Source organism: Hyla sarda, chromosome 1 (genome assembly GCF_029499605.1).
Source record: "Hyla sarda isolate aHylSar1 chromosome 1, aHylSar1.hap1, whole genome shotgun sequence".
NCBI classification, from domain to species: domain Eukaryota; kingdom Metazoa; phylum Chordata; class Amphibia; order Anura; family Hylidae; genus Hyla; species Hyla sarda.
The window spans coordinates 382712012-382726180 of NC_079189.1; the positions used below are offsets into that span (position 1 = coordinate 382712012).

The 14169-nt window shown below is 42.8% G+C and overlaps 1 protein-coding gene across 3 annotated transcripts in view; it reads right to left on the bottom strand.

The window, feature by feature from the left end:
- The window catches only part of FANCC (FA complementation group C), a 428253-nt gene that overhangs the window by 40289 nt on the left and 373795 nt on the right, over positions 1 to 14169 (bottom strand). For all 3 annotated transcript variants that reach the window (XM_056524729.1, XM_056524736.1, XM_056524721.1), the window contains one exon: positions 10142 to 10241. In XM_056524729.1, coding sequence (XP_056380704.1) covers positions 10142 to 10241 — 100 coding nt within the window. The remainder of the gene's footprint in view (positions 1 to 10141; positions 10242 to 14169) is intronic.

Consider the following 14169-nt stretch of genomic DNA (forward strand, 5'->3'; position numbering starts at 1 on the left):
GTTTAGTCATTTAACATTAAATTGATGTCAGGTCTGTAGCCCCACCCCCAGGGGGAAAGACCTCGCAATTTCAAATGCGTGTTTAGTCATCTAACATTAAACTGATGTCAGGTCTGAAGCCCCTCCCCCAGGGGCGTGGCTTCGTGATTTTAATTGCATGTTTAGTCATCTAACATAAAACTGATGTCATGTCTGTAGCCCCGCCCCCAGGGGGTGTGGCCTCACGATTTTTGGTGCAAAGAGAATCCTTTTAAACAGACCCTTTTACTCTGCATGTAAGTAAGCCTGTTTTTACCTGAGGAAGATGCATGTGTAAGCCTCGAAACACATTATGATTTGGCTGTAATAAAGAAAATTATTTTTCAAACCAACATCTGAGTGGATTGCGCTATCATTCCGTTTTTTTTCTTGCATCTCTTTCCATTATACCCATCGGCCTGGAATCTCTCCACACCGACCCAGGAAAAGCGGCACCACTTCCTTAGATACCTACGGACACAGTAGTTGTGGCTCATACACCAACTACCAAAGGTGAGCAGTTTTGCTAGTTTTTGTTCCTACACAAACACACCTAGAATCCAGCAATACCATCCCATGGGAAGCTCTGCCTCTTTCTGTTTTAGAGTATACTAGCTGAATACCCGGCGTTGCCCGGTTTTTCCTTCCTCATCCTTGTTGGGGAGGAAAATCAACAAAGGAGGAAGCTTTTGACTTCAAATCCGATCCCCATATATTGTTGTCATATCCCGTCCCCATAGCCTGACCCCCTATCCCGACCTCCTATCTTGACCTCCTATCCCGACCTCCTATCCCGACCTCCTATCTCGACCTCCTGTCTTGACCTCCTATCCCGTCCTCCTGTCTCGACCTCCTATCCCATCCTCCTATCCCGACCTCCTATCCCATCCTCCTATCCCGTCCTCCTATCCCGACCTACTAGCTCGTCCTTCTATCCCATCCTCCTATCTAGACCTTCTATCCCGACCTCCTATCTTGAACTCCTATCCCGTCCTTCCATGCCGTCCTCCTGTCTCGACCTCTTATCCCGTCCTCCTATCCCGACCTCCTATTCTGTCCTCCTATCTCAACCCCCTATCCCGTCCTCCTATCTCCACCTCTTATCCCGACCTTCTATCCCGACCTCTTATCTCAACCTCCTATCCCGTCCTCCTATCTCGACCTCCTATCCCGACCACCCATCCCGTCCTCATATCTCGACCTGCAATATGTGTACCAGGAATTGAAATATCTCCAGCCGTACAGAAGTTATGTGAGAACATACATTTCCCATAGATTTGCATGGGACTTTAAACGAAAACCCTGACCCTCACAAATGGGGGTAGTTAAGAGTTAAATTAACTATCCTATATTTTAAGTGGACATATAAGTAACATGTAACCAAGAATTATCGAAATATCTCCAGTAGTTTGGAAGTTATACAGTAACATATTTTCCATAGACTTGTATAGGACTTTAAATATAATCCCCGCCCCTGGCAAATGGGGGTGAGTAAGGGTTAAATCACCTATCCTATGTTTGTTGTTGACATATAAGCAACATGTGTGCCAAGTTTCATGTTAATATCTTTAGCCGTTTGGAAGTTTTTGTGGAACATACATACATACACACACACGTTTAGTTTTATATATATATATATATATATATATATATATATATATATATATATATATAGACTAGCTGAGTACCCGGCGTTGCCCAGTTTTTCCTTACTCATCCTTGTTGGGAAGGAAAATAAACAAAGGAGGAAGCTTTTGACTTCAAATCCCATCCCCATATATTGTTGTCATATCCCAACCCCATATCCCGTCCTCATACCCCGTCCTCCTATCCCGACCTCCTATCCCGTCCTCCTATCCCGACCTCCTATCCCGTCCTCCTATCCCGTCGTCCTATCCCGACCTATTATCTCGACCTCCTATCCCATCCTCCTATCTCGACCTCCTTTCTCGACCTCCAATCCCGTCCTTCTATCCCATCCTCCTATCTCAACCCCCAATCCCGTTCTCCTATCTCCACCTCTTATCCCGATCTCCTATCCCGTCCTCCTATCTCAACTTCCTATCCCGTCCTCCTTTCTCGTCCTCCTATCCCGTCCTCCTATCTCAACCCCCAATCCCGTTCTCCTATCTCCACCTCTTATCCCGACCTCCTATCCCGTCCTCCTATCTCAACTTCCTATCCCGTCATCCTATCTCAGCCTCCTATCCCGACCACCTATCCCGACCTCCTATCTCCACCTCCTATCCCGACCATCCCCTCCTCCTATCTCGACCTCCCATCCCATCCTCATATCCCGACCTGTAATATGTGTACCAGGTATTGAAATATCTCCAGACGTACAGAAGTTATGTGGGAACATACATTTCCCATTGATTTGCATGGGACTTTAAACAAAAACCCAGACACTCACAAATGGGGTAGTTAAGGGTTATATTAACTATCCCATATTTTAAGTGTACATATAAGTAACATGTGCCCAAGTATTATCGAAATATTTCCAGACGTTTGGAAGTTATGCAGTAACATATACTTCCCATTGACTTGTATGGGACTTTAAACATAAGCCCCGCCCCTGGCAAATGGGGGCGAGTAAGGGTTAAATCACCTATCCTATGTTTGTTGTTGACATATAAGTAACGTGTGCCAAGTTTCATGTTAATATCTTTAGCCGTTTGGAAGTTTTTGTGGAACATACATACATACACACACACACACACACACACACACGTTGAGTTTTATATATATAGACTAGCTGAGTACCTGGAGTTGCCCGTTTTTTCCTTCCTCGTCCTTGTTGGGGAGGAAAATCAACAAAGAAGGAAGCTTTTTACTTCAAATCCCATCCCCATATATTGTTGTCATATCCCAACCCCATATCCCGTCCTCATACCCTGACCTCCTATCTCAACCTCCTATCCCATACTCCTATCCCGACCTCCTATCTTGATCTCCTATCCCGACCTCCTATCTCGTCCTCCTATCCTGACCTCCTATCCCATCCCGACCTCCTATCCCGTCCTCCTATCTCGACCTCCTATCCCATCCCCTATCTCGACCTCCTATCCCATCCTCCTATCTCGACCTCCTATCCTGTCCTCCTATCCCATCCTCCTATCTCGACCTCCTGTCTTGACCTCCTATCCCAACCTCCTATCCCGTCCTCCTATCCCGACCTCCTGTCTATACCTCATATCCCGACCTCCTGTCCCGACCTCCTATCCCGACCTCCTGTCTATACCTCATATCTCGACCTCCTAACCCGACCTCCTGTCTCGACCTCCTATTCTGACCTCCTAGCCCGTCCTCCTATCCCGACCTTCTGTCTCAACCTCATATCCCGACCTCCTGTCTCGACCTCCTAACCCGACCTCCTGTCTCGACCTCCTGTCTCGACCTCCTATCCCGAACTTCCTGTCTCGACCTCCTATCCCGTCCTCCTATCCTGACCTCCTATGCCATCCTCCTATCCCATCCTCCTATCTTGACCTCCTATCCCATCCTCCTACTCGACCTCCTATCCCGTCCTCCTTTCCCATCCTCCTATCCCATGCGCTTATCTCGACCTCCTATCCCGACCTCCTGTATCGACCTCCTATCCAGACCTCCTGTCTCGACCTCCTACCCCGTCCTCCTGTCTCGACCACCTATCCGACCTCCCATCCCGTCCTCATATCTCGACCTGTAATATGTGTACCAGGTATTGAAATATCTCCAGCCATACAGAAGTTATGTGAGAACATACATTTCCCAATGATTTGCATGGGACTTTAAACAAAAACCCTGACCCTCACAAATGGACGTAGTTAAGGGTTAAATTAACTATCCTATATTTTAAGTGGACATATAAGTAACATGTGACCAAGTATTATCGAAATATCTCCAGCCGTTTGGAAGTTATGCAGTATCATATATTTTCCATAGACTTGTATAGGACTTTAAACATAAACCCCGCCCCTGGCAAATGGGGGTGAGTAAGGGTTAAATCACTTATCCTATGTTTGTTGTTGACATATAAGGAACATGTGTGCCAAGTTTCATGTTAATATCTTTAGCCATTTGGAAGTTTTTGTGGAACATATACACACACACACACACACACACACACACGTTGAGTTTTATATATATAGACTAGCTGAGTTCCCAGCGTTGCCCGGTTTTTCCTTCCTAATCCTTGTTGGGAAGGAAAATAAACAAAAGAGGAAGCTTTTGACTTCATATCCCATCCTCATATATTGTTGTCATATCCCAACCAACTATCCTGTCCTCCTATCCCGTCCTCCTATCCCGACCTCCTATCCCGACCTCCTATCCCGTCCTCCTATCTCGACCTCCAATCCTGATCTCCAATCCCGTCCTCCTATTTTGACCTCCTATCCCGACCTCCTATCTCGTCCTCCTATCCCGACCTCCTATCTCGACCTCCTATCGCGTCATCCTCTCGACCTCCTATCCCTACCTCCTATCCTTATCTCGACCTCCTATCTCGACCTCCTATCCAGACCTCCCCTCCCGACCTCCAATCCCTACCTCCTATCCCGTCCTCCTATCCAATCCATCTACCCCAACCTCCTATCCTGACCTCCTATCCCATCCTCATATCCCCTGCTCCTATCTCGACCTCCTATTCCAATCTCCTATCCCAATCTCCTATCCCGTCCATCTATCGCAACCTCATATTTCGACCTCCTATCCCAACCTCCTATCGCGACCTCCTATCCCGTCCTCCTATCCCGCCCCGTAATATGTGTACCAGGTATTGAAATATCTCCAGCTTTACGGAAGTTATGGGGGAACATACATTTCCCATTGATTTGCATGGGACTTTAAACAAAAGCCCTGACCCTCACAAATGGGGGTAGTTAAGGGTTAAATTAACTATCCTATATTTTAAGAGGACATATAAGTAACATGTGACCAAGTATTATGGAAATATCTCCAGTTGTTTGGAAGTTATGCAGTAACATATATTTCCCATTGACTTGTATGGGACTTTAAACATAAACCCTGCCCCTGGCAAATGGGGGTGGGTAAGGGTTAAATCACCTATCCTATGTTTGTTGTTGACATATAAGTAACATGTGTGGCAAGTTTCATGTTAATATCTTCAGCCGTTTGGACGTGATGCTGGAACATACACACATACATACATACACACACACACACACATACATACACACACACACACGTTGAGTTTTATATATATATATAGATTCACAGCAACTGTCCAGAGCAGGATAGGTTTACTATGGGGATTTATCTCCTACTCTGGACAATTCCTAAAATGGACAGAGGTATCAGCAGAGAGCATGTTGTCAGACAGAAAGGAAATTCAAAAAGAAAAGAACTTCCTCTATAGTATACAGCAAGGATTGTGATTATTTTATAGAAGTAATTCACAAATCTAAATTACTTCTATTAAAAAATCCCAATCCTTGCTGTATACTACAGAGGAACTAGGAACTTTCTGGCTTCAGTTGATTTAAAAGTAAATGTTTTCCAGTGGAGTACCCCTTTAATAATAAATAGGCTAATGGTCCTGTGTATATGTGTGCATACAGAGAGCTGTCAATCACGGACCGCCCACAAAACTATTTAGCCCAGAATGAGCAGAGATTTAAATAAAAATGACAAGTTATCCTGAAACTTTTCTCACAAAACTATAACATATCAATCTGCTCCTCATGCCTGCAGATTGGGCTGCATTTACAACGTGACAGCTTCTCTTTAAACAACTTGATAAAACTACAGTTTAACCCCTTAAGGACTTAGGATGTACCTGTACGTCCTGAGCCCGCTCCCGGTGTTAAAAATGGGGTCACTCCGTAACCCCGCATCACACCGAGTCGGTCCCGGCTGCTAATCATAGCCGGGACCCTGGGCTAACAGCGTGCGGCACCGATCGTTGTGCCGCGCGCTGTCAACCCTTCAGACTCGGCGATCAAAGTTGACCGCCGAGTCTGAAAACGAAAGTAAATGCTTCCCGGCAGCTCAGTCGGGCTGATCGGGACATCGCGATAAAATCGCGATGTTCCGATCAGCTGGGACGCAGGCGGAGGTCTCCTTACCTGTGTCCACGGCGTCCGATCGGGGTTTGATTGTTCCAATCCTGAACTACAGGCTTGAGCAATCGAGCCCCTATCTCGCTGATCCGTGCAGAGCTATGGCTCTGCAGGGATCAGCATAAGAGATCAGTGTGTGCAGTGTTATAGGTCCCTATGGGAGCTATAGCACTGCAAAAAAATAAGTGAAAAAAAAGTTAACAAAGGTCATTTAACCCCATCCCTAATAAAAGTTCAAATCACCCCCCTTTTCCCATAAAAAAAAACCTGTGTAAATAAAAATAAACATATGTGGTATCGCCGCATGCGTAAATGTCCGAACTATAAAAATATATATTTAATTAAACCGCTCGGTCAATGGCGTACGCGCCAAAAAATTCCAAAGTCCAAAATAACGTATTTTTAGTCGCTTTTTATATCATGAAAAAATCAATCAAAAAGTCTGATCAATACAAAAATTAGACCGCTAAAAACGTCAGATCATGGCGCAAAAAATGAGCCCTCATACCGACCCATACGCAGAAAAATAAAAAAGTTATAGGGGTCAGAAGATAACAATTTTAAACGTATAAATTTCCGTGCATGTAGTTATGATTTTTTCCAGAAGTAAGACAAAATCAAACCTATATAAGTAGGGTTTCATTTTAATCGTATGGACCTACAGAATAAAAATCAAGTGTCATTTTTACTGAAAAATGTACTGCATAGAAGCGGAAGCCCCCAAAATTACAAGATGGCGTTTTTTCTTCAATTTCGTCGCACAATGATTTTTTTTTCCGTTTCGCTGTAGATTTTTGGGTAAAATGACTGCTGTCACTGCAAAGTAGAATTGGTGGCGCAAAAAATAAGCCATCGTATGGATTTTTAGGTGCAAAATTTAAAGGGTTATGATTTTTTAAAGGTGAGGAGGAAAAAACGAAAGTGCAAAAACCGAAAACACCTCAGTCCTTAAGGGGTTAATGACAGAACATTTGGAGGGAATAAATATTTGTTTATTGACTTTAATCTATTTCAAAAAGTACACTTGTGTTTTGAGGATGCATACATTTCTACCACGCACACAGGTTTAATCTGCTGTACTTGTAGACATCTGTAAGTTCAGAGTAAGAACCAATGTACCTGAGGTTACAGCAATCAAGCTTTCGATTGACAGAAGATATTACACACATAGTACATATTCTAACTTAATATGGCCAATCAGCACACAAAAAGAAGCAAATGCCTGGGGGATAAAACAAATGTTGATATCACTGCAACTCTGTACTTAAAGAAGTTATACAGGAATAGAAAAACAGAGTAAATTCCAAAAACTGCACCTGTGCTCAGGTTGTCCATGGTATTACAAATGTTCTCCATTCACTTCAATGGAACTGAGTTGTAATATCACACACAATCTCAGGACAGGCGCTGTGATGTTTTTTTTTTTTTTTTTTTTTTTTGAAGGGTTAGCTCTGTTTTTCTGATCCTGGATAAACCCTTTAATATTTCATATTAGGAAGTTAATGCACAAGTGAAAACAGTAGTGATGACAAGTGAAATTGCGTACACTTCTCTGTACCATGTACTTAGAATCATTTTGTGTTTAGCATTTGTTTTAATGTCTCTTTGCTTGTAGATTTTGGTGCAGTGTTTGAGGGACTCATATTTATTTTGGCTATAGGAGTAACTAATGGGTTCAGCAGCTCAACGCTTATTGAATAATCCTTTTACAAGACTCAATAGTTTTGTGGCCAGGCACATGCAAAAGATAGCTGAATCAATCATGTGGCCCTTCCCTTGCTGGAAGATGTGCGGCTGATCAACATAGATTTTAGGGCCAGACAGTCCCAGTGATCACCAGATTAATGAGTGCTTAAAGGGGTATTCCCATCTTAACTTGTTATTCAATAATCATGAGATAAGGAATAACAAGCTTATAAGTGGGGGACAGATTCCTAGAATGGGGAAAAAATTGGAACGCACTGCGTACACAGCCACCATTCCATTCATTCTCTTTGGGGCCACCAACTTTTCCTGAGTTTAGCACCTGGAAACATATGGTGGCCCCATAGAGACGGAATGGAGTGATAGGTGCTGTCATGTTAAGTCTAAGGGACCAATTTCCCAGTGTCAGAGGGAAAATAGCAGAGAAATTCCTCTAAAAGTAAAACTTGTCCAATATTAATCAACCAAAAAATTGTACTCTATAAAGTATTTTAAAACTCCACTGCTCTGTCTTCTCATAGTTTCAATAGGGTCATACCATGAAGACAGGAGGGTAACATATGAAGTGACTTGTGCTGTAATAATACTGTACTGTACCACAATTAGTGGTAACTCAAACAAAACAATCTGGGTCACAATGTTAGTAGTAACCTCCCAGTTTACAGAATAATGGTAGTACACTCTGCTACCCCACGGCCAGACAGATATGTTCCATACAAAATGTGTTGTTGATACCTGTGTAAAAAGACAACTACTACACAGGACTGTCTCTATGTATAGCACTACATGGGGCGACTCCACCTTACTATGAATTAAATAGGTATAGTACAATAATGAAATAGGAGGAAAATGCATTAAGTTCCTCTCTTCAATGTTAAAACCTCTGGACTTGCTTCCAACTATTACAACAGTGAGATATTGTCTGTCATGCATAATTAGTTTAGCAGCAAGTTATAACACAGACAGGTATGGCTAGTACTGCAAACCAAATCCAATCTGTTAACAAACCGAATCCGCAGTGCAGACGTCCTCACCCTTAAACATACAAACGGCACAGTTTTCCTAGTTAGTGACCGTGTTTTAGGGGTAGCAGGCGCATTCTTAAGCATGTATCTAGCCAGTGTAGTATGCGTCAGTACTAAATGCCCTGAATAGTGAGACAGAGCAGTGTTTTCAAAAAACACACGCTGCTACCCAACATTTTACTGAAACACCAGCTTTCTCTAGGCAGTAAGGCAATAGGCAGTAAGTGTGACCACTCCATATGTTCCAGGGATAATTCTGTCCAATTTCCGCAATCAGTAGGGACCCAGCGCTCAGACACCCACCAACTATCTTGTTATTCCTTATCCTATAGATAGAGGATAAAAATCTGAGATGGGAATACCCCTTAAAGCAGGGGTGGGGATATCTGGCCAATGACATCATTTTTTCCGACCCGACAATGGCATTCAACTGGAGTGCCGCAGCATTCCAGTGGGGAAGATGGGGACAGGATACACTAGAACGCTTGTGAAGTAGAGCCGCCACAGGTGGCCTAGCACACCCTAGGCTTCATTTCCTCTGGGCCACAGGCACTGTCATGCCTGCTGCCATTAGAGACCAGTAATGTCTGAGTAACATCATCAAAGGTAGAGATGCTCCTTGCATTTTGTGGCTGCAGGAAGAAGCTGCCTGTAGCACAGAAAAGGGAGAAGGCAGCCATTACATAAGGGTGAGTTAATTAAATGTTTCACCAAATACAGCTGGCTAATTTTAAGATTGATGATTTTATATGGCCGGTGAATGATTGCATAAATATTCAAATGGCAGAACAAATGTTCTCCACCCCAACCTTAAAGAGTTCTCGCTATGTGTCAGCATGAAATGCATAGCCTGTTTGTAGCCTCAAGCTGATTAAGGATTGGCACCTTTTCAGCTATTTACTAATCACTATAGGTAAGATAGGTTTTCACAGTGTTTTTAAATTTACAAAATAAGATAAAAACGAGTGTATTGCAGAGTGGGTTTTGTCAATCTCTACCAAACACCAAAGCATGAAGTGAAATGGTAGACTGCTAGGAAATGCATGATGTCATATGTACACCAAACACTGCATGAAGTACATAGACTGTATTTCATAATTAGAAAATAGAATTATGAGCTATCATGTATTCTTCCTACATTAGTTTTATTTCCCTCTATACATAGATATTGTGCTACATGATATGCCAGGGTTGTTTAGGTAGAACAAGACAAAGATTATCTGGTCATATAGTGTTAACCCTTTACAGTTAATGTAAAACAGGATGAAAGGGTGATTTTTTTTTATAAATAAGCAGCATTAATAAACACATAGAGTGCTATATTTACATTACCTTTGCATTGTCCTTATAATATTCCTGAATAAAGCAATGTGTAACTAGACGCACGATAGTTATTACTTTAATGTTTCCTTCACTTTCCAAAATAGCACGCCTAGGAAAAAATAAAAGTTGTGTTGAAAAAGAACACTAAGGCATTACATATGACAAGACCCGCTAGCTAAATGATGGAATATGTATGTAAGAAATAATGACACATACACAGCTGTTTGTGCATTTCACCACAGGGCACTCAGTTACAAAAAAAGAACATACCAGTTACACATTACCTTCACAGAACCTTTTCTAAGGCCCCTTTCCCACTTGTCCAGCAATCCAGCTCAGTTTCCCTAGGGTATGGTAGTAAAGCACTGAAGGGATACTGATGCTGATTCCATTGTTCTCAGTGGAATTTAAGGGTTCTAGCCAAAAATGTTCAAGTTGTGTGATGTTGGTTGATTTTTGCTTTACTTCCTCTTTTTTTTTTTTTTTTTTTTTAAATCAAGATTTGCTTGTAACATGTCTTCATGTGAAACTTCATGTTTTGAGCTCAGTGGGTGTTTTATCAGTGAAGCATAGTCTTTCCCTCCCTTCTCGTAATCTTTAGACTTTGGAAGTGTGTGGGACTTCAGAATGGAACACTGTAATAAACGACCAGACATTTGTGCAGCTGCTAAAGTATTTATTTCACTGTTGTATCCATGTGTCAGTTAAGTACAGAACTAGCTAGTTACGTACAAAGTTGTAGCTTGTGAATATAAACAAGAGTCTTCACATTCCCTCACAGCAAACTGATGTCTTGTAAAATAGTGAGAATAAAATACACTCATGGGCCACTTTATTAGGTACACCTGTTTGATTGCTTGTTAACACAAATAGCTAATCAGTTAATCATATGGAAGACGTTTGCATGTAGACATGGCCAAGACAACTTGCATCAGAACTGAGCATCAGAATTGGGAAGAAAATAAATTTAAGTGATTTTGAAAGTGGCGTGGTTGTTGGTGCCAGACGGCTAGTCTGAGTATTTCAGAAACTGCTGATCAAAGGGGATTTTCATGCACAACCATCTCTAAGGTTTACAGAGAACAGTCTGAAAAAGAACAGTAGTGAGCAGTAGATGTGTAAACAAAAAATGCCTTATTGATGTCAGAGGTTAAATGAAAATGGGCAGACTGGTTTAAGACAACAGTAACTCAAATAACAACTTGGTACAACCAAGGTATGCAGAATACACAAAATCTCTGAATGCACATGTTGAACCTTGAAGCAAAATGGCTACAGCAGTTGAAGATCACACAGATATGTACCTAATAAAGTGGTCAGTGAGTGTATATTAGAAGGTAGTATAACATTTATACAGTGATTATGCTTACAGGGGTACACGGGTAGAAAACAATTTTGTTAAAATCAACTAGTTCTAAAAAGTTAAACAGATTTGTAAATTACTTCTATTTAACCTTCTATTTTACAAGTACGCCCTTGTGTCCTGGTACCAGGGCTGGCCCTACAATGGGTCCCGCTGGGTCCGTTGGACCCAGGCGGCACCTTCATAGGGGCAGCAAATTGCCGCCCTAAGAAGATTTTAACCTTTTCCCGACCCATGATGTACCAGTACGTCATGGGACGGGTGAGGGGAACATGACGCAGGTCTGCTGGTTGGGTCTGCATCATAACTGGCAAATCCCCGCTGCTATCAGCAGCTGACATCTGACGATAATCTGAGAAGAAAGAAAGGAGAGAAGGCGCTCTCATGTGCAGCAATCCAAGCAATCCCAAAGGGAAAAGGAAGACAGCCGCTTACCAAAGTTGGTTGTGTAACATACACAACAATGTAAAGCGCATATCAGACAAGTTCCATCTGCAGCCGTCCTGTCGGAATCGGTATATAGAAAAGAGGCCTTCAGAAAAAGAAAGGATTTCCTGGTGCTGATCAGAACAAGAGGAGCAGGACAACAGAGCCTTCAGGTGAGTATCTTTATTGTTCCAGCATGCAACACTTTTTGCTGCGCATGCGCAGCTTCATCAGGCATGTCACATGGGTCAAACAGACCTGGTTATATACCGGATGGAGTTTATGTGGTACTCTGGCCCCAAGACGGAGTATCGTGAGGTCACAAGGGGGCGGAGTCGTGGCGTTGCGATACTCCGGTCCCGGGGTCGTGAGTCTTCAGACAAGGAGTGATCATCACTTCATGCAACTGAGACAGGTGGGTGCTGCATGAGAGATTGGGGGGGTCCCCAGAGACGGGACCCCCACAATCAGACCTCTTATCCCCTATCCTTTGGATAGGGGATAAGATGTCTTAGGGCCGGAGTACCCCTTTAACCCTGTCATAGAAAAACATTAATTACTACATGGTCACAAATATATTGCCATAAACCTTTATAAGACTAACATATTGCACATTGAATATATCCTACACTGTTCGGAAAAATAAAGGGAACACTAAGATAACACATCCTAGACCTGAATGAACTAATCATATGAAATATTTTCATCTTTACATAGTTGAATGTGCTGACAACAAAATCACACAAAAATTATCAATAGAAATAAAATTTATCAACCCATGGAGGTCTGGATATGGAGTCACACTCAAAATCTAAGTGGAAAACCACACTACAGGCTGATCCAACTTTGATGTAATGTCCTTAAAACAGGTCAACATGAGGCTCAGTAGTGTGTGTGGCCTCCACGTGCCCGTATGACCTCCCTACAATGCCTGGGCATACTCCTGATGAGGTGGCGGATGGTCTCTTGAGGGATGTCCTCCCAGAGCTGGACTAAAGCATCCGCCAACTCCTGAACAGTCTGTGGTGCAACGTGGCGTTGGTGGATGAGGCAAGACAGGATGTCCCAGATGGGCTCATTCAGATTCAGGTCTGGGTAACAGGCGGGCCAGTCCATAACATCAATGCCTTCCTCTTGCAGGAACTGCTGAAACACTCCAGCCACATGAGGTCTAGCATTGTCTTGCATTAGGAGGAACCCAGGGCCAACCGCACCAGCATATGGTCTCACAAGGGGTCGGAGGATCTCATCTTGGTACCTAATGGCAGTCAGGCTACCTCTGGCAAGCACATGGAGGGCTGTGTGGCCCCCCAAAGAAATGCCCCCCCCACACCATAACTGACACACCGCCAAACCGGTCATACTGAAGGATGTTGCAGGCAGCAGAACATTCTCCACAGCATCTCCAGACTCTGTCACATGCTCAGTGAGAACCTACTTTCATCTGTGAAGAGCACAGGGTGCCAGTGGCAAATTTGCCATCTTGGTGTTCTCTAGCAAATGTCAAACGTCCTGCACGGTGTTGGTATGTACCCATAACCCCCACCTGTGGACGTCGGGCCCTCATACCACGCTCATGAAATAGATATAAAAATAAACATAAAAATATATATGAACAGATACATAAAAGAACATATAAAATGCATATAAAAATATTAATACAAAAATACAAGAATACAGAAATCACATATTGATGTAAAGTATGAGCCGGGGTCGACCCCAGGCTCCGTCATCGGGTCAGTAACGACCTGCCGATGACGGTTCATGGGGAGAAACCCGACTCATATGTCCTTGAGGAATCAAAAAAGCTCCAATTCGGCATTGAGTCCCTTGGGAATTAGTGAATCAAACTCAAGAATTTTTCTTGTTTCGGCTTGTGACATACGTGTAATAAAATCACTACCTCTCCAACATCTTCTAACAGTATGTAGTGCTACAAATATTAATATAGCTCCGACGGGTCATTTTTGTGAAATTCATTAAAATGAAGGGATAAGGGATGTGTCTTAACGCCTTTTCTGATATTATAAATATGTTCGGAAATACGCGTCTTAAAGTGCCATTTAGTGCGACCAATATATTGCTTACCCCATTTACATTGCACTAAGTATATTACACCTTTACTGTGGCAGGTCAGGCATTCTTATATTTTAAATATAAAGTTATTAGATGTAGAAGATAGCTCTTATTTTTGGGGGAAAATTGGTAGTTTTGCAACCCAAACAGGATCCACATCTGTGGAAACCCT